This window comes from Urocitellus parryii, chromosome 6 (genome assembly GCF_045843805.1).
Source record: "Urocitellus parryii isolate mUroPar1 chromosome 6, mUroPar1.hap1, whole genome shotgun sequence".
Classification (NCBI taxonomy): Eukaryota; Metazoa; Chordata; class Mammalia; order Rodentia; family Sciuridae; genus Urocitellus; species Urocitellus parryii.
Genome location: NC_135536.1, coordinates 191,598,941 through 191,619,910, shown reverse-complemented (window position 1 = coordinate 191,619,910; position 20,970 = coordinate 191,598,941). Strand labels below are relative to the sequence as shown.

Below are 20,970 nucleotides of genomic sequence, written 5' to 3'. Positions count from 1 at the left end.
CGCCTAGAGCCAAAGGTCACCCCTGCCACTGGCCAGCTGTGTGAGCTTCACCAAGTTACTAGACTTGTCTGTGCGGAGGCTGAGACACTGGAGGTCAGCAGCTTCCTGTGGAGGGCTGTCACCAAGAGTCAGAGTACTTCACACAGCAGAGTGCTTGGCCCCAGGCTGGGCCCGATGTTCGTTATTATTACTTCTTATTGTTTTTTAATGACTCTTGGTTCCATGAGGCGGACTCTTCCTCATGTTTGTTCTTCTACAGCCAAAGGACAGTGATGATAACAATAAAAGCCAACACTTACTGAGCGTTTTCACTGGGCCAAGCCCTGTGCAGACAGCCCACCCCATATGGCCTCACCACCTGCCCTCACCTCCCAGGAGCAGTGAATCGCTGGCATTTGACAAAAGAAGAAGGGCTGCCTCAGAGAGGTATAGCCACTGACCCAGGGTGGCACAGCTACCACCTGCCGATCAGGGATTCAAACCTGGGCCATTAACCTCTGAGCCTGTACTAGTGACAGGTCCCAGCCCACTCCCCACAGGTCACCCAGCCCAGGCTAGTGCAGGAGCAGAATGTAGTGACCATATATGACATGGTCCTGAAGGACCACAGAGGACCATAAAAATGACAAGGGACATGGGGTGAGAACCCTGCACAGTGGCCACAGCTGCCCACCTCCAGGGGACTGTCCACTTCACAGAGGGGAAAGTGAGGTTCCAGGGGACGGAGTAGAGGACAAGACTGCATATCGCCCATGACAGAGGCCCCCACCCCTCAGAGTGTCACCCTGTGTCTCCCAGACACCCACAGGGTTGACAAGGTGGCACTCACAGAGCCACAGGCCAGGGCCACCCACGGCTCTCGAGGGGCTGTGGGGTCCATCTTTCCACATGCGGCTTTGCCAGAGCTGAAACCAGCTTGGCGCATCCGTCCCACCTGAAGGTCGTCTGGAGGTCAATGACTGGGACCCGAGGGTGAAGGTGGACCCTTCACCCAACCCCAACCCTAACCACCCACCCACCCACCCACCTGCCAGCTGGCCACACAACACGTGTCGAACCGATGCCCTCAGGCAGCTCAAAGTCACTGCGCCCTGAGACTCTTGAGAGCGCGCGGAGGCCCGGCTCCAGGGGACTTGGAAGGGTCCACCTCACGCCCTCCCGCCCAGAGGCTCTGTCGACCTGGGCTTGTCCTCAGCCAGAAAGGGACTTCAAGGGATGTCCTTGCTGTCGAAGGCAACAGGGCGGTTTCCTGGGGATGCAGCGGGATCTCGTCTGGAGAGGCAGGTCCTGCTCGGTCATTTCCACTTCATGTCACTCTCCTGCCCAAGAGCCCACCAGGACTGCCTGTTCCCTGACCGAACCTGGACCAAGCCAAGGCCATGTCTTCCTGGCGCCGGGAGACTTCTCATTCCGGCCTCTGCCTTTCTCCCTACCCCTCCCAATGTCACGCAGCCTCAATAATAAAGGAGGCCCAGTGGCCCAGGGAGGGAATGCAAAGCCACCGTCAAAACTCAGGTCCTCGGAGTGTTCAGTACCTGCATAAATGTCCACGATGCAGGACTGAGACACAAACATGGAAAACTTGTGGTGAGCCCGGGACCCCTTGGGTGGCGGGTCAGGCCCACGCTCCCGTCAGCACCCAGTCTCAGAACCGCCTGGGGCAGGTGTGCAGGTGTCTGAGGGCAGGAACTGTGTGTGGCCTGGGGGTGGGCACAGGCAGAGGTTTTCAGATGTCCGCCATCTGGAACTTTCCTCAACCCTGTTCATCTCCTTGTCCCTAGTGACCTCTAAGCCATACAGCAGGAGGTCTCAGCCAGGGGTGAGTTTGCCTCTGGGGCACATTTGGCAATGTCTGGAGACGCTTTTGGTCATCACAACTTGGGCAAGTGCTACTGTCACCGAGCGGGGGCTGGGCAGGGGCTACCGAACACCCTCAGAGCAGAGGATGCCTGGCGATAACTAGGTGGCCTGCATGGTCCACGCCCAGGCACAGACACTGCACCCGCCCCCTCCCGTCCTCCACCAACTCTTCTGTCACGGCCAGCAGGCTTGCTGTTACTTGGATCCCCCAAGCTCTGTCCTGCCTCCCCGGGATCCCTGATTTCCAGGGATTTTGCCTTTGCTGACCCTTCCCTGTCCCCTCCCTTCTGCCTTAGAAGTCCTCTGCCCAGGCAAGTGACAAGTCCCCAGCCTGCTGTCTCCACTCTCCCTTCCCCTACCGGAGGCTGCCCTGGGAAGTCAAGTCCATTCCCAGGACTTTAACAGGGACCTCAAGGTCAACGGCCCCCACAGCAGTGGCCCCAGCCAGGTCTGCCGCGTTCATCAAGACCACGCGGCCGACGCCTGGGGGCCTCTCGCCTTTTCGGAGGCAAGACTGTGGCTGATCCAGGAAGGCCCAGGGCACAGCAACCCAACCCTTCCATGTACAAAAGGGGACCCGCAGCCCCACCAGCCGCGTCTCCACCCAACCACTTCTCCTGCGCAGCAAACCTCAGCTGGAGGGGGCAGCTCAAAGTCAGTCACCTCAGCGCCCAGAAGAGCAGCAGCCGAGTCTGCCCCTCGCCCAGCATTTCCAGGGCGTCCAGAAACAGGATATGAGCCGCGCTCAGAGGGGCACGCGGTGGGCACCGGATCCACACCTTTTTTTTTTTTTTTAAAAGACCCATCTGGGATGGCGAGAAACGATCGCGGACGTGGTGGAAGGTTCAGTTTGCAGATTTCTGGAAGAGAACTTAGCCATAACTTAAAGGCTTCCAAAGGACTCTGCTGCCGGGAGCCAACCCTCAGTGCACAAAAAAAGATGCCCACAGAGACGCAGGCCCCACAGGAACTACCCTCAAAGAGCAAGCATGACCACGGCACTAACTAAAGTAAAAGTGTTGCCTCGTCTATGATCAGACACTTATCAATTCATTTCACAGTCACGACAACCTCCGGGTGACAACTCCAGTCACGGTCATCGATGTAGGAAGGAACCGAGGCCCCCAAAGCTCATGTGATTTCCCTGAGATCCCAGGGCAAACAACTGGCTCAGCCTGTCCGTGAACCCAGGAACATTCGGGGCCACAGCTCAGCCAGCTCAATCACCAGGCTATTTGGCTTCTCTCCTTCAAAGAGGAAAAAAGTTTCAAAAATTTGTCTATGTAAAAAAAAAAGAATTTTTTTTCCTCTTTAAAGGGAAGAGAGGAGGGTGGGGACAGCAGATTCAAACGTGGTGGCCTATCTGTGGAGCTGGGACTTGGTGGCTGCCCCATGGGTGAAGACGGCCAGTAAAGAGAGCCGGTGTGAGTCCCCCCGCCAGGCCCTGCTGCAGCGCAGGGGACAGAGGGCAGCAGCCCCCAGCACTGACCTGTGGTCTTCTCCGTGAACACGACCTTGGACTCGGCCGTGAAGTTCTGGCCCGTGAGGATCATCTGCTGGCCCCCGTAGACCAGGCAGCTGTCGATGTCCTGTCTCTCCACCATGGGCAGCTCGTGGGCGGACCGCTGGGCTGCGGGCAAGAGGGAAAGAGGTCACTGTGACGGGAGAGAGCTGCTCGGGAGAGCCACACGATTCCACAGGACACGGTCAGCCCACCTCTGTCACCTGCGGTCATGCACATGTGGACTCCCACCCCTGACAACAGGGAGGTCTACAAACATCACGTTCTCCTGAAGGTGCCCGGGTGACCGGGACCGCTTTCCTCCCCACAGCGAGGTTTTGTTTTTGTTTTCATGAATCCCAGGACCTACCGACGCCTGTCCGCAGCAGGCCAGGGGAATAAGAAAGTGGCTACTTCCTAAGGGGCACAAGGTCGCTGTCCTCTCCCCTGCATCTGTCAGAAACACCTGCTGGACGCTGGACACGTTCCTGGAGGATGGGTTTGTCTGTTCACTCTGGAACCATCTGTGATTCCCACTGTCACCTCCAACACACACACGTGCCCCACCACCTCACTTCCTAGGACTCCCCGATCACGCTGCTTCTGCACGCTTCCAGAACCTTCTCTCGTCTGCATGGGGCATCCCATGCATGGGTGCCTTCTGGCAATCTCTTCCCCAGTGCTGTTGGCTCCCGGGGCTGCCTTAGCCCCCTGTTCTGAGGGTTGGCCCCACGGGAACCCACAGCCCCCCAGGCCCGGGGTCGGCCCTCCCCCTCCCCCGCACTCTGCTTTCTGGTGTGGCCTTCGGAGAACTTTCCTCTCTGATACGTTTTGTGCCGCTCTCCCCGCTCATCTCTTTTCACCTCGTCCTCCACCAGGAGCCAGGGCTTCCCTTGGGTCCTGCTCTGCGTCTAAGCCAGAATCAGTGCCGGCTCCTGATGCAGGAGGCTGAGCTGGTGGGTGGGGGCACAGATGCGGGTGGAGGGTCCCCTCCGTGTCTCTCTCAGTGTGTTTAACAACAGCCGTTGGTGAGAGACAGGGGCGAGGACAGGCCTCTGCCAAGCACCAAATGAGACAGGACCCTGGGACGCCCACAGCGACCTGAGGAAGGGGACATGAAAGTCACCCGCACTTGACTGGGTAGGAACTAAAGCCGAGAGTCAAGTCAACCCGTGGCCAAGTGGTGTCTGGCGAGGCTCGGATCACAACCCTCTTGAGCAGGCCTGTCCAGCCCCAGAGCCCAATCTCTCCGCCCCTTGGGCCACCACTGGTCCTTGCGGAAGGCCAGCTGCAGCAGACAATGAAGACAGTGGCCTCTGCTGCTCCCCGGGCAGGTGGGAAGCGGCCTCGGCCACATCAGAGCCCCACCTCTCTGCCCCTCGCCAGCTCAGCCGGGAGGCCTCCCTTCTCCCGCCCCTTGGTGAGTCAGCCCCAGCTCTTGGCCTTCCTCCCGGAGCTCAGAGCACTGGGCAGCAGGCCAGCCCCTTCCATGCCAGAGGCCTGCAGACCTCCCCATCCGGGAGCCTGGGCAGCAGCCGCATGAGGCCCAAGGCCCAAGCTTAACCCTTCCCTCCTGGCCTGCGCAGGCTCGGGGCGGCCGTGAGCGTCCCTTTCCACCTGTCCCAGGCTACTGGGGCCACACTGATGGAGCAGCCAGGCCCCTGGCCACACTGCAGGGGTCTGTCCTGCGCGCCAGACGGTTCCAGACACTGCCCCCGGGAAGCGCAGCCCAGCAACCCTCAACAGTCCCCTGCCCCTGGCTCCGTCTCTGAGTTCCCGGAGACCAGCCTGGCAGCGCTCTGGCAAGGGGTGCCCGCTCGCTCACGGATGCAGTAAAGGGCCTCTCAGCAGAAGCTGCTAATTCCTCCCACATGGCTGGTTATTAATCCTTTCTTTCAATATTGGAGTTCCGCGATGGCTCCTGACTGAGCTGCCACAGATGGAGATTTATTAGCAGTGACAGCGGCCGCTGCAGGCCCAGCCTGAGATCTGCCTTTGATGACGCTGGGGGGCTGCAGGGGCCTGGGGCACAGGGCAGGGTGGGGAGGTGGCCAGAGCCACCCCTCCCATTTCACAGGTGGAAAACCTGAGTCATCGCTACTGGGCAAGCCCGCCAAGGGCCCGCAGCCAGCCAGCCCGCCTGGCGGGGACTGGACGGGGCAAGCTGGGTGCTGGGCAGGACGCTGGCCCGGAGGGACGCTCTGTGAATCACCGCCCTGCTGTGGGCACGCTCGCCCACTTCCTGAGGCCACCTCACGGCTTCTCCTGCCCGTCACACGGCCCCAAGCACTGCCCGGTGGCCGTGGTCGGGCGGCGTTTCCTCCTCTGTGCTGAAGGGAACTTGTCCCTCCAACGAAAAGCTGGAGAGAGAAAAGGGAGGGCAAGAGGAGTCCGGGGGCTGCCGACACGCCCCGTCCAGCCCTGCAACTCAGACAGAGGCCCGGCTTCAGGAGCCAGGCTACAAAGGCAGGGCTCAGCCCTCCCTGCACCCAGTTCCAGGGTCCCAGGGAACCCCAGAGCAGCCCGCTCTTCCAGCAGCACATGGAGTGAGCCGGGACCGAGACGCTGGACACACAGGCCTGCTTCCGCTGGACCACCTCGGCCTCCGCACGGCCGACACGCAGGGCTTGGCCATCCTCCTTTGGGAGGTGGTTCTGGGCACCGCGGGGTATTTAGCAGCATCCTGGTTTCAACCCACCAGATGCCCCGCCCTCACCCCTCTCCCAGCTGCAGACATGACTAGATGTCCCCTAGGGAGGAGGAAAGGGCACTACTGTCATCCCTGGTGGAGAGACAGTTCTAGAGATTCTAACTTAAATGGTCCGAGGGTACGACCCCAGTGTAGACTGTATTTAAAAAAAAATAAAATTAAAAGATAGTCCTGCTGGGCATAGTGTCACTCGCCTATCATCCCAGCGACCCAGAGGTAAGGCAGGAGGATCACATGTTTAATACCAGCCTGGGCAATTTAGTGAGGCTCTATCTGAAAATAAAAAATAAAAAGGGTGGGGATGTGGCTCCGTGGAAAAGCACCCTGGGTTCCATCTCCAGTGTCCCTCCCCCCACTAAAAGACAATCCTGATGGTTCCAGTGGGCCACAGCCAGTGCAAGCAGAGCGCTAGCAGCAGCAGGAGAGCACACACCTACACACTGACAGGGTTTTGAGTCTGGCAATCTGCCACCCCGTTATTGGTCACTTCTCTGAGTCATGGGTGTCTCCTCAGTGACACCCGCTCTCAAGGGCCTGCTTCACGCAGTACAAGAGATCACATGTGTCGATACGTGGTCAGAACACGGTGGGTAAACTATCTGCCATGGACCCAACTGCCCACGGATGGACAAATGGATAAACGGAAGGCGATCTCACCAGGCAGAATACACTCAGTCACGTCAAGGAGCCAAACACCAACACCTCGGACGCCTGGTGCTGAGTGCGAGGAACCAGTCCCAGAAGGACAGCTGTCGTACCTCCCCATTTATCTGAAATGTCCAGTGGTCAAACGCACAGGAGGGAGAGCAGACTGTGGAGACCAGGGGCTGGGAGGGATGGCAGCGACTGGTAACAGGCACCGGGTTCCTTTTTATGGTGGTGACAATGTTCTAGAACTAGACAGCGCTGGTGGCTGCACCCTGCTATGCATGAACCTGAGGCCCCTGAATCGTACACTTTAAGGTGGTTACAATGTAACTTTAGCGTCACTCGTACTTGGACACAATAAAAGATCTGATTACCACAAAACCACCCAGCCAGTGCCTGGTGCCCAGCAACACCCAGGGAACTGCAGCCTGTTAACTCTCTGGTGCCCTAAGTCCCCCCAGTGGGGTCGGCGATGCTCCGGGCCACGTCTGCAGCCACCACTGCCCAAACTGCAGGTTCAACTCACAGCCCTGGGCTGGCCGTTACCGAGCCTGTGTGACCGCCCACGCGACCCCCGGGGGCACCTGTTACCACTGTGGTTCTTGGTGGATTCTGTGCCTAATCCAGGTCCCCTGACACTGGCTGCCACAGGCAGCAGAGTCACCCAGCTGGGACAAACTCTCAACTAAGCTGCAGAAGGCCAGCGGGCAGTGCCCAGACCTCTCAGGCAGGGGCCAGCCACGGGCAGCTTAACCATCTCTCCAGGCCAGTTACTCCACTCATTTGTTGGGCACCGAGTTCCACATTAAGAGGCCACCTGAGGACGGGGAACTCCTCGGGGCAGGTCCCCAGTCCTCAGAGAGCCCAGAGGCAAAGCAAACAAACCCAATGAGCCTCTAAAAGAGGAACTGGGGGGTGATGCAGCAGCCACAGACATGGCCTCCGGGGCCCTCATCGCCATCTGATGCAACTTCCGCCACCTGTGGCCGCTAATTGGACACCCAGGACCTCAGGGAGGGCTCTCAGGAAGCCACGCTCCAGGGGACCCCGCCGACACCCATTCAGCTTGTCATTCATCTGGAGACTCCGACCATCCAAAGCCCCAGCGGCTGGTTTTCTAACCAAAGCCCGGGCCTGGGGTTATAGCCACCCCCGAGGGTGCGGCCTGGCCTGCTGGAACGGCCACCCCGACCCCTGCTCCAGCCTCCAGGTGGCCCTGGCGAGGACTCCCAGGCTCTGCTGCTGCTCCGGCTTCTGGCCGTCCTAAAGGGGCTCAGGGTCCTGTATTTTGTGAGTCCACGGGGGTCGCTGGCATAGGCGGCCGGGTGTTTACCTTCACTGGCAACAGCGCCACCCCGGGAGCAGCAGCAGCAGCCCGCGGAGGCCCCAGGGGAGAAACAGGACACTGGGCCCGTGTGCAGCACATCCTGTCACAGGACTGGGTGGCCAGAATGACGGTCTACCCAAGAACCAGGAGGGAGGCGGAGGAGGCCGGCCCACCCAGAGAGCCAGCCCTGCAGGGGGCGGTTCTGTGAACCCGGAGCAGTGACCGCCACCTAGGGGGCCCGGCTGCCAGGCACATCACGAACTTACGTCCACTCATGTCGTCAGGCACGCCCGTCACCAGGCCATGTCACCTTTGCTGCTGCAGCCTGACGGCCGAGTCCCCAGCCCAGGCCAGCAACAACCTGGCGTTGGGACTTGGGGCCAGGAGTGGGACTCTCCATGCCTCCACTTTCTCATTGTCAATGGGAACGAAAGTGCCACCAGCCCCCAGAGCTGTTCCCAACCGAACAAGCTCCGGCTCAGGAGTGAGGGCACCTTGCTGGGCCTGTTAGCTGCTGGGACCTCAAAGCAGGACTTGCATCCCATTCAGGAGTCAGGGACACTGAGATTCCCGGAGAGGGGACATGCCCTAGAGCAGCCGGCTCAGTGAAGCAGGGCTCTGGACCCAGACTGTGGGATTCCGGTGCCCTGAAAACCCCGGGAGCAAGGCCCTGCGGGAAGGCCACCCACTGGCACAGGCCGAGAGCAGCCTCAGCCCTCCCAGTGGTCATCATCTGGCCCAGGCACTGGCCGCCAACTCCACAGCTGTGAGAGCTCCTCGTCGTTGCCTCAGGTCCCTGTCCTTGGCCACAAGCCTGGCTTGACGTGGCCTGCTTGGCCAGGACACAGTGTGTCCTCAGGCCTCACCCTGCGGGGCAGTGAGTGGGGCCCACAGATAGCCCTGCTGGCCCTTCCCCAGGTCTTGCCCAGAGGGCCCCAATTCTCCCTTCGCGTGGGCTCAGCTCTGAAGGGGCTGTCGACACTCACAGAGCAGGAACGGGCAGTGCAGGCCGTGGGGCCACTCCTTGCGGCTCACTTCCTCCTGGGAAGGGGAGCAACGGTACCCACCCAGGAGACGGCTGGCTGCATCTCCTCCTCCGTCTCCATGGCACCCACTGCAGAGCTGCAGGTATCTTCCCTCCTGATCAGATCGTTATTCTACCATTTCAACAGGCACCGCCCCGTAGAATGTTCCAGACACCTCCAGAGGACGAGACCCTCCCCGAGGCTCACAAACTCATCTAACCAATAAGCTCTCTTCCCACAGAGGGACGACGGGGCAGCCTGGACCGAGAACAGAGCCTGGGCTTCAACCCCAGCCCCGCCCCCTCCTGGGAGCCGGGTCCAGCCGGTCCCCGTCCTTCCTGAAGCTCAGCTGGATGTGCTCCATTCTGTGCCCTGGTCCCTGGCTGCGCCCGCGCTCAGTCACCAGCACTCCACACAGTGCTGAGCGGATGAACGGCAGGAGCTGAAGGATGGGCCTCCTGGGGCCTGGCATGGGTGGATGCGACTGGACAAGTGTGTCTGTGGGACCCCGAGGGCGCTCCTGGGGTAGTCACGCCATCCCTGCTCCCACAGAACTGGCCTAGGGCAGGGCCGTCAGCAGACCAGCCGCCCCAACTTTCTTCGGATCTCCTGGGCAGCGAGCTCCCCGGCCTGGAAACCCGCTGGGCTCCCTGGGCGGCTGGCCCCCTCCCCTGCAGCCACCAGTGCACGAACCCCCTCCCTGGCCAACATGCTCTCTGCCCAGTGCCCAAAAGGCATCCAAGGTCCACAGGCACACGCCTTCAAGGGACCTCCAGTGCCCTGGGGCAGGAGGGTTCCCACAGGGGCCCGAGCTGCCTGGTGATGTGCATGAAATGACTCCACACCTGTGCTTCTGGCCCCCAGTAAGCTGTCGCTGTGACATAGCTCAGCCCTGCTGCCCGGAGTCAGCAGATGCAGACGCTCAGCTACCCAGCCCATGGGTGTGACATAGCCACAAGTCACCTAGCTTCTCCCTGCTTCACCTCCCACCCAGAAAGGGGGCACAGGAGCCAGGTTCTCGGAGCTCTTGTGCCAATGGCTCCTTCTCCTTCGCCTCACCCCCTCCCCGGCCCTCTCACCCCCTTTCCTCAGACCTTTACTTATCCGCACCTGCTGTGAACAGGCCCTGTGCTAAATGAGCTGTAAACCAGGATCGCCTCATGGAGCCAAGGCTTCCCATTTTGCTTAGAATAAAACCCCAAGTCCCCAGCGTGGTCTCACCCCCCACCTCCGTCCACTGTAGTGTCCTGGGTGCTTTGTGTCCCCAGGCCGGTCCATCCCAGGGCCTCTGCACTTTCTGGACCCTCCACCTGGACCACCCTCCCCCTCACCTGCATCCAGGTTAACCCGCCACCTCTTCCGAGGGGCCGTCTCAGGTCTGCAAGACTCGTGCTGCTGCTCCCCACCCCAGCCCCCAGCCCCCACGGTCCCTGTCATTTCCCATGACTCTGAGTTCAGTTTCAGGTGTCGTCTTTGCCTCCTTCCTGCCCGTTTCCCACTAGGTGGAGACCTCTGTGGACACAGGGACATGGTCGTGTTCTCTGCTGTGTCCTGGGGCCTAGAACAGTGTCTACTGTACAAATCTCCTTCAAGCAGCAAGAATGAGTTCTAGGAAAGCCTACAGCCAGGCTGCTTTCCACCATCTCCCGAGCAGCACCTGGGGGAGTGGCGAGGGGCAGCATGGGAAAGGGTGGGGGCCGGAAAGCGCCTGGGCCGCCCTTCACCGGGGAAAGAGCGGAGCCTGGCCCCGCCACACGGCATCCACAGGAGCACCCCGTCCCCAATCCGCAAAGCCAGAACCAAATGCTCCCGGAGGAAAATGTGAGAGGCCACCTCTGTCCCCTTCCAATGGGCACCCATCCCTAGAGAAAGGAGAAGGACCAACGAGGCTTCCTCAGGATAACGTGCTGCCGCTCTCGAAGGACATCGCTCGGAAAGATGGAAGGTGCAGGTGGAAGATAAGCCCAAGACCCGAATCTGACCAAGGAGTCCCAGCTAGGGCAGGTTAAAAACTGCCACCCAGGATGAGACAGATACGAGGAGCCCAACGAGCAAAAGAGGGCACAGAGAGCGACGAGGAGCCCCACGAGTAGGGTCCAGAATTAGTCATCAGGAAAAGCAAACGAAAACCACCGAGATCCCATTTCACTCTAGAACGGATGACACCAAACGCTGGTGAGGAGTGTGATGCTCGAAAGACCACCTCTCGTCCTCTGGCTGCCCCTAGCTGTCCACCCAGGAGAGCTAAAGCCCCCGCCCACGGAAGGCCCTGAGCAGGAACACTGGAACTGCCTTGTTCATTGTCCCTAAGCCCTGGGGACAAACCAAAGGTCATCAGTGGCACAAACAATTGCTCTATTCCTACAGTCCTGCCCAGCCATGAATAAGAACCAACCACTGACCCAGGCCACAGCACCATGGTCTCCAAACACAACACTGAACACAGACAACGGGACCCAGAAGGGCGTCCACATACAGGCCAATCCCACCAAGTTCCAGGAGCTCCAGCCACCACGGCTGCCTTTCCATGTGGGGCCCAGGGGAGGTGGGCCAAAGGGACAGCAATAAAGGAGGCTCCGGGTCTGGCTGTGAGCAGTGGCCGCTCGAAATTGTCAAAAATCATCCGCTGGATGCTTACGACCTATGCAATCTACAGTATCTTGATTATATCTCAGTCAAAACAATAAGTGGGGAGGGGGAGACAAAATCCACCTTCCCTCCACCCACCCCTCCCTCCGCCCTCCTGTAAAGTGAGTGAATTTACGTCCTGTGCTGCGGCCGGCAGGGTTTGGTCTAAAATTGCTTTAGGTGTTTTCTGAAATGCAATGTACAGAGAGGCCCGTGTGCAGGGCAGAACTGCGGTGAGTCATGGCTGGAGAGGTTCCGGAAGGTTCTCTTGGGACGGGGAGTCTGAGCCTGCGGACATCCCTCCCTGTCTCATGGCTGCCTTTCCTCCCCGCTCCCCTAGGCGACATGCAGAGCTTGCCTTCCTCTCATCTTCTCGATATTCTGGAGGCTTCTCTGTGCGCCAGGCCCTGCAAACACCTGGCCCAGCCTGTATGTGGGGAGACTGCCGAGGAACCTGGGTTGTCGAGCACAGAGGGACCCAAGCCCGAGGGTGGGTAGGACACTTTCCCCATGCGGGCGGGCGGGGCTGCCTGACCGTGCCCTTGATAAGGGACTGAAGGGAGGGCTCTGGGTCAGCAGTTCTCAACTTGGCCCTACATGAGACTTATCAGGGGACCCCTGAAAGCCTCCATGCCCAGGCTGCCCCCCACAAACAGAATCAGGGTCTCCAGCGTGGGCCCCTGGCACCAGTCATTTTATATCTATCTATAAGGTCAATATAAAACAGGATCACAACAGGTAGGACTCACAGAGAGGGTTAGATGGGTAGAGATGTCCCACAGGTGATTCTAAGGTACAGACAAGGTTGAGGACCTGTGTCCTGGGTGGAGGTGACGGCCAGGAGTCAGCAGAGAGAGACCCCAGTGCCTGAGACCTGAGGAGGGGACGGAGGGGAGTCGAGAAACGTGTCCAGGAGAGGTGGCAGCTGGAGTGCCCCCACCCGAGCCTCACGTCCATCTGACAACTTACGTGGAACAGGGTCCTGGCAGACATAACCAGGGCAAGATGGGTCGGAAACCATCCAGCATGGGGTGGGCCTGAATCCAGTGACAGCGTCCCAGAAAGGACACAGGGTAAGCCAGGAGAAGGCGGGGCACACCAAGGGGCACCGCGGGCCGGGCAGCGGGGAGGGCTGCCTGGGACAGCTCCCTTGGGGGCCCCAACGCAGCCAACCTGTGGCCCTCGACTTCAGGCCTCTGCCTCTGGGCCCAGGACAGAATAAACGCCTCATGTTTAAGCGGCCAGCGGCCGCTGCCCAGGAAGCCTGGGAATCGGATCCGGGGAGGCAGGGCCTGCTGGGCCAACAGAGAGCAGGAGCTGAAGCTGGGACCACAGAGAGCCAGGGAAAGGGCCTGGGCACGGGAGGCAGGCGGCTGAGCTGGCCAGGAGGGCCACAGGAGGGAGGCTTGCTGTGGGCAGGACACCAGCGGCTCCCTGACTTCTGCCCCGGAGAAGTGGGGGTGGGGCGGCACTCAGAGGATGGCAGCCTGCAAGGTGCCACCGTCTGGGTGGGACTATGGCAGGGGTTGGGGAGCAGGGGGGTAGCCCCCAGCAACACCGCAGACCAGTGTGCAAGGTGGGGCTGGACCTCGGGCGGGCTGCAGTGGGAGCTAAGAGAAGGAAACCGCACTCTGCACAGCCAGACCTTTCCCCGAGCCTGGCTCCAGGAGCTGGTTCATGTTTCTTCTCGAATCTGGGAACTCACCCTTGTTTCCCGAGAGGGCACACAAAAGGCAACTTCCAAGTCGACAAGTCAACCTTGCAAGTAAGTGCCGGCCCACTCCGTTTCCTACCACGTCATCCTCTCCAACAGGCACACACCAAGCCAACTGGCCAGTGATGACCTACTGCACACCGACTGTGCCAGCACGTCACTCACACACTGTCACTGGACATTGATTGACTGTATCCCTACAGATTACAGCAACCCGGTCAGTCAGTAAGCATTTACGGAACTACCAGACACTGGGCCAGGAACACGGAACCAAGAAGCAAAGAAAAATGGCCAAGATTCTGGGTGAGAGGGACAGTGGCCAACAGGTAGCCCAGGGTGGTATGACGAGAAAGGGTGGAGTTATGAGAAAGCTCAAAGCAGCAGGTATTTCACAGAACTAGAAAGTTGGAGATTCGGCTTTGCCACCTACAGAGAGAAAATGGGTGAATCACTTTACCAAGAAAGTCTCAGTTTCCTTATCCGTCAGAACCAGGCGGGTGAATCTAGTGCTTTTTAAAAAGAAAAGAAAAGAAAGCACATTTTCAAGCTTCAGACAATTTCCTAAGGCCCCGTTGACCTTGTAGGAGGAGGAGTATGACCTTAGGTGGAGGAGGAGTATGGTTTAATAATGATCCTTAAAGACTTGGACTGACGCCAGATAAGTTGACGTGAGGAGCAGAGAGGGGACGCGGGCTTCGGCAGGTGGCCCTGCTCAGGCCAGAAAGTGAAGACCTTATCTGCTCACGATGTCCCAGATCATTGGGGAAGCACCTGCATCACCTCCCCACAGCACCCTCAGGTGGGGTGCATCCCAGGGCAGGGTGTGGCAGCCTGGAGACCACAGTTGGTGAGGGGAAGTCTGCATTCCTACGTGTCAAGGTCTCCACACACGTCCCCTGGTATCTGCTGTGGGGCCCTAACTCTCCCAGCTCAGAATACAAACACCACCAGCTTGGCCCCCCAAGAGGCAGCAAGAAAGCAGAGCACCCCTCCACCCAAGACCTACCAAGGCCAAGCAACGGCTGCTCTCCTAGAGAAGGGGCCGCCCTGCCTGCTGCTGGCTTCTCACCCCGAGGGCCAGTCTTCCTCAGCCCTTCCTGTGTGAAACAGTGCTGCTTTCCCATCGCTCATCTGCAGCTCAAGACTACCTCGGATTAACAGAAGCCACTCGCAGGCTTTGCCTGAGCCTCAGAGTATTTTAAATTCGTTGCCATTTTTAATCAATTCGTATGAGTGTGCTAGAGACGGAACCCAGGGCCTGGTGCATGCTGACCACAAGCTCCACCACCAAGGAACACCCCGGCCCCGTCGCCATCTTTAAAACACCCAGAGCTGTGCTGTTGTGCACAGGAGGCTGAGGCAGGAGGATTGCGAGTTCAAAGCCAGCCTCGGCAACTTAGGGAGGCCCTAAACAACTTAGTGAGACCTTGTCTCAAAATAAAAAAATAAAAAAGGCTGGGGATGTAGCTCAGTGGTAAAGCACCCCTGGGTTAAATCTCTAGTACCAAAAAATAAAATATAAATAAAACACCAGGAGACTTTGGTTTAGGTTTTACAGTTCAAATATCTGGCCACACTGAGTCCACGTTCCCATGGGAGAATCCTGCTGGAGCTGGGGAAGAGCAGCCCAGGAGGGGGAAAGTGCCACTGATCCCCAATCTCTCTAGCCCTCTGGGTGCCGCCCAACCCTCTTCTGTTTCTACCACCTCCCCTGCCTCTGTAGGAAACTGATGTCGTGATACCTATTTGTGGAAAAATGTCCAATAAAAAAAATTCAGAAACAACACGGAACATGATCACAACAACGTGAAAGGTTCCTTTTCATGGAACCCAGGGGAGCTTCACCACTCAGCCACACCCCAGCCCCTTTATAATATTTTATTTAGAGACAGGGTCTCACTGAGTTGCTGAGGCTGGCTCTGAACTCGCAATCCTCCTGCCTCAGCCTCCCAAGTCGCTGTAATTATAGGCGTGCGCCACCACGCCCCGCACAACACAGAAGATTCTTCAGGAAAGACTAAAAATATTATCTAAACAATTTTTTTTTTCTGAAACAGCATTCTTTTTTCCTTCTTTGTGCTTTTGGAAATAATGGTAAGCTTTCAGGAGCACAGCAGAGGGTGAGCTTCCTGAAGTCCTCCTGCCAATTCCTCAGAGAAAGCTCAGGGCAGCCCTGAAGCTGAGAGGCCGAGCTGGACTCCCTGACCCGTGTCCTTCCAGATGGCACCTCTCGGCCATCTCGTGCTGCATGCTGGGGGTGTCCTGCCACTTCAGACTGTTGGCAGGAGGCCTTTATCCCCGCCAAGCGAGAGCTGGTGGAAAGCAGGGAAAGTGGCCGGCTCCCTGGGGCGGCCCAGCACCTGCCACCAGATAGTCCTCAGGAAAGCCACAGTAGGGGCGGGAGGGGACAGAGCTCAGCTCCTCAGGCAACAGATCCCAGCCCTGCCGCCCTCTGGCCGGGTGGGCTGGCTGCTGACCCCTCAGCCGCCCTCCTCATCTGTAAAATGGGACAGCGACAGAGGCCAGGGCCAAGGACTGCTGTGTCCCGTGAGCCGCTGGGAGTGCAGGGCTCAGCAGGGTGACTGGCAGCAGCAGAGCCCGGGGACACCAGCGCTGTCCTGTAGCTGATGTTCCCGCTGGAAGGGCAGAGGAGGAGAAGGAGAAGGGGACACCGCGTCCAGGGCCCTCACGCCAACCACATGGGCCCTTTCTAGCACCACAACAGCATTTATATGTTCTGAATCCTCCGAACAACGCCACGGCTCCCCATCATCTGTACTATTTTTTAATTTCCTGTGAGGCCACAAAACCCTCCGCAAGTAAACAGAAGCAGAGATAAAAACCTGGCTCGCTCCCTGTCCCGGCCCTGGGTCATCGTGGACCCACCGTTAACCCTCGTGGCCCTGTGCGGCCCAGCAGGCCTCCCGGGTCCCCTGCCAGGTGCCCTGCCCAGGGTGGACGCTGGCGTACCCCGGTTTCCACGGACAGGCCCCGCCCGGGGCCCCCACTTACAGCACTCGATGGGATTGGACGCCGTCTGCAGGGAGACGATGCGACCGCTGGCCTCGGGGATGTGCACGCGGAACACCAGGCGCACACGCGTGTTCTTCCTGCCGATGTCCGTCTCGCCCTTGCGCAGCTCAATGTCGGCATTGCGCAGCTTCAGGATCCCCGCGCAGTCGATGCTGCAGGAGTGGACAGCCCGGTTGACAACCCCGAGACTTGGGGAACAGGAGGGGTCACCCACCAAACCACCTTCCGCAGCTCTCTGATACACCGGTGCCGCTGGCCGCCGGGGACAGGCCCTGCCACACACACACGGGACCTCAGCCGGAATGTGCCCCAAGATGTGGCTGAAGGAGAAGGCTTAGGACGTAAGAGAAATTCCCCAGGGAAACGACTTGCCTAAGGGACCTTCTCACACCGACTCTGCTACTCTCAAAAGTATCTGAAAAACCCAAATATGCCATTGGCCAAGGTGAGGGCGGTGCCGGGTAGGGTCTCCTCCCTTGAACTTGACCATGTGCCGGGCTGTGTAAGAGCACCTTTGTTGTTAGGTGAGGCCCACTGAGGTATTTAAAAGGCCTAAAACCTGCAATTAAGTCTCAAAACAGCTCAGGGAGGGAGGACTGGAAAGGAAGGGATATATTTAGGAAAAAGTTAACAATCGCTCCATCTCAGTGACCGTCTCTCGGGAGTTCCCTGCCTCTTTCTTGCCGTTCTCCTATGTGTGAGTCTATTTTCTCATGAGAAGATGGGTTAGTCCAGGCGTGTGCGGCCTGTCCCTCTCTACACCACAGGACACTGGCCTCGGAGCTGGGCCCTCTGCGTTGCTGCCTGGTAAGTTCTTTAAGCCAAATACATTTTTTAAAATGGACATAAACTAAACCTCCCCCCAAATCCTGTAACCCAGAGATTCATGAGTCCCTCCCAAGACCCAGGAAAGCATCCACATGGAACACTTTAAACCTGGAAATCAGCGTGGGTCTTCCACAGACTGGGAACTGACAGAAACGGCAGAGGACACAGGACCCTCCACGATGAACAGAAGCAGAGATAAGACCCTGGCATGTCCCCTGTCCTGGCCCCTGGGCCACCTCGGACCAGCTGTTTATCCTGTGGCCCTGTGTATTCCTGAAGGCCACCCAGGTCCCCTGCCAGGTGCCCTCCCAGGGTGGACGCTCCCCATTTTCCAAGGACAGGCCCCGCCCACCGCTGCACCTTCACCACCTCCACAGTCCGCCTCCTGGCCCCGCGGCTTCCCACCCAGAGCCACGGCGCCTGGCGTTGCCGCCCTTACGTTGCCCGCATGTTGTTCTTGGGCTCCAGGGGGATCTCCAGGACCTTGGTGTTGCCCACGATCTTTTCATAGCTGGTGGTGGTGACGGTCTTCCCCGTGATCCGGTGCACCTGGTAGAAGGCGTGCGGCTTGAGGATCCGCTCGTCGGCCGTCCCAATGAAGATCTGGAGCCCCAGCGGCTTGTTCTCCATGTAGCCGTGCAGCTGCGGGGAGAAAACGGGATCGTGAATGTGCAGGTGGCCGTGGCCCCGGTCTGACAACCAGAAAAGCTCCGGCACAGCAGAGGGAACCCGGGAGGGCTGCAGGGTCACCATGGACGGAGACCCAGAGCCACCCGGTGCCCATCCGGAGGGGACCGCCCACGGGAATCACAGGCATCCCCTCAACGCGGAATGCCCAGGAGCCTCAAGAAAGGATGCACTAGATGAGCAGCACAGTCCCCGAGACAGGCTGGCACTGAACGCAGCCAGCGATGGGCTGTGGGCAGCGTGGCCTCACAGCGGGCACAGAAAGAACCCGGGCGGGAGCAGCCCTTGACACGGCTGCCGGCAATCAGGAGAAAGGCCGTGGGCGCCACTTCTCCCGGCTTTTCCCACCTCCTCCTCCTTCCCCGAACTCAACCCAACACACTCTCTTTTCTTGATTTTTTTTTTTTTGACCTCAGTCTTCTTCCCACAGATAAACTGCCATCCGTGAGACAGGAATGTTTTCTGTTTGGCTGCACACAAAGATCCCTAGCACTTAGAATACTGCGTGGCACACAGTAGGCACCCTAGGACGCGTGTGCTGGATGAAGTAATAAAAACTGCGCGACAGAAACACGGCCAGGAATCAGTCCACAGGGAAGCAGCCACCGGCAGGAGAGAGGGTCTGAGTGGCTGTAAAGAGGCGCAAATCCAGCCTCCACAGGACACCACCTGTCCCCTCTTGGATTGGCATACACAGAGGTACTTGGCAACGTGGAGAGCTTGGGAGACTGTGGAGGAACAGGTGGGCTCGTGTAGCTGACAGAAGTATGACCCAGCCTAACTACCATCCTGAGCGCTGAACAGCAGCTGCCAATAAGAACACAGATTTAAAAACAGCCACTCTCCGACCCAGTAACCATGAACCTCAGCATGCACCCTACAGCAGCACCGTGCATGCAGATGAATAAAAAAAAAAATGTTTGCTAAAACAAATAGAATAATGAACAATTAGTTTTATCAATAGGCTGGATTGAGATGACAGGCAATGAAGAACACACAACGGTTTGAAAAAAAAAATCATTCTTCATTATTCATCATAGGTAGATCTATGAAGTGACCCAGAAAGATCCAGCATACCTTGTTGAAAGAAAGAAAAACCATGTGTCAAAACCTACAACTTATAAAACAATGCAGAACGTTTTCCGATCATCCACTTCTACTTATGCCATAGAAAAAGGTATGGAAGGATGCGCTCCAAACTGACCACACCATGACCACGTCCAGCAGATGGAGGAGGAGCTCAGGATTGAGAAGGAGGTCAGAGGAGACTTCGACATCATGCACATGATATAGGAAGAGTGTTCTGCTGAAAACTGGGGAAATTTAATATTAGTTTTAAATACCCAGGTCAAGAATGATGATCTTCCAGTCTGATGAAGAGTTCCTGCCACTCACAGCAGAGGAAGCCGGGCCACTCAAGTCACCCTCTCCTGCCTCCAGTCCTTTCTCTGCCAACTGAAGGGCTGTTTGACAAGTGACAGCTCCCTAAGATCCCACTCTTCTTCCAAGTTCCAGGAAACTCAGCAGGATCTCCAGTCACAGGTTAAAAAACAAAGAGAGCCGCCAAGGCCGTGGGTGACTTCCCACGTCTAGCACTGTGCTGCCCAACCCAGGAGCCACTAGCTACACACACGCTAATTAAAATCAAACAAGATTTCCCAGCTCGGTGGCACAGGCCTGGGATCCCAGCTCTTCTGGAGGCTGAGGCAGCAGGATCACAAGCTCAAGGTCAACCTGAGCAAGATCCTGTCTTCAACTTAAAAAAAAAGCCTGGGGAGATAGCTGAATGGTAGAGTGCCCCTGGGTTTGATTCCTAGCACTGAAAACAAAACAAAACAAAAAACCCTCTTTTTTAATTACAAAATTAAACAAAATTGGAAATCCAGTGTCCGGGTCCCACTAGCCACATTTCAAGGGCTCGCCCACCACGACCCTCGTGGACAGCAGGAATACAGAACCTCTCCGTCATCACAGAAGTTCTCCTGGACCCTGGCCAGTCTGGACAGACAGAGTCCTTTCATCCTCCTCTTTATTGTGTCCCGGCCGGGAGAGGCGCAGAGACGGGCGATAAGGGATGAGGCCCGTCTCCATCTGCCGCTGCCACCCACCACATTGACACAAGTGTCCGACACCCGCCCAGGAGGCCCGGGAAGATGAAAGTCCAGGGAGAAGCCCCTAATCTGAAGACCAGGTGGCAGAAATCAAAAGGAAGGAGGGTAGCGCTGAAGAGATTTTGTTTTGTTTTTCCTGCCTTTCATTCGAACCCAAGATAAATATGTTTGCTCATCTCTTCCGCTTGATTTATCAGGAGTGGGAAACGTGGGCTCGCACGGGAAGAAAAGCAGGCGGGACGGCGGGGCCCGGCGGTTCTGGGCTGCCTCCTGCTCCCTGCCAAGGGCAGGCAGCGCGCTGGGTGGACGCCTGGAAGACGGCCAGGGAGCACCTGGAGATAAACCTGTCACGTCCGTGGCCCTGAGTCCAGCTGCTTCTGTTTCCTCTTCTGTTGGCACACCAGCCCAAGCCACCACATCCGTGGGGGACCATCAACGCCCAGCTTACCTCCTGCCGTATTCATAGGGCAGCTCAATGTTCTTTTTAAAAATGCAAATCAGATCCAAGCATTTCCCTGGTTAACCCTCCAAAAACTCCCTGCGGCCTTAGAATAAAACCCAAACTCAGTGGTGGCCTGCCTCTGTCTCCTCCATCCTCCATCCTGCTGGACTCCGTGGACACCAGCCCTCCTTTGGTTCCCTGGACAAACCCAGCCCTTTCTGACCTCAGGGCCTTTGCACAAGCCACTGTCTCTGCCTGGATAACTCTTCCGCTGTGCATTTAGTTTTCAGATCTTCAGCTCTTTCCCAAACCACATTATTTGGGTGTACCCAATGCCAGAGCCAGCTCTTTCAACCTTGCAAGAATCAAGTGTCCAATGTTTAGCAATTGAAGAGCCAGCGGACATCCCTTGGATCACTTAGCACCGACATTCCCAGCCAGGATGGTAATATTTCC

The 20,970-nt window shown here is 58.0% G+C and overlaps 1 protein-coding gene across 1 annotated transcript in view; it reads right to left on the bottom strand.

The window, feature by feature from the left end:
- Nucleotides 1-20,970, bottom strand: part of Nfatc2 (nuclear factor of activated T cells 2) — a 113,671-nt gene that overhangs the window by 42,765 nt on the left and 49,936 nt on the right. The window contains exons 4-6 of the mRNA XM_026390988.2: nucleotides 17,714-17,916; nucleotides 16,426-16,598; nucleotides 3,350-3,490 (exon numbers count right to left, since the gene is read on the bottom strand). Coding sequence (XP_026246773.1) covers nucleotides 3,350-3,490; nucleotides 16,426-16,598; nucleotides 17,714-17,916 — 517 coding nt within the window. The remainder of the gene's footprint in view (nucleotides 1-3,349; nucleotides 3,491-16,425; nucleotides 16,599-17,713; nucleotides 17,917-20,970) is intronic.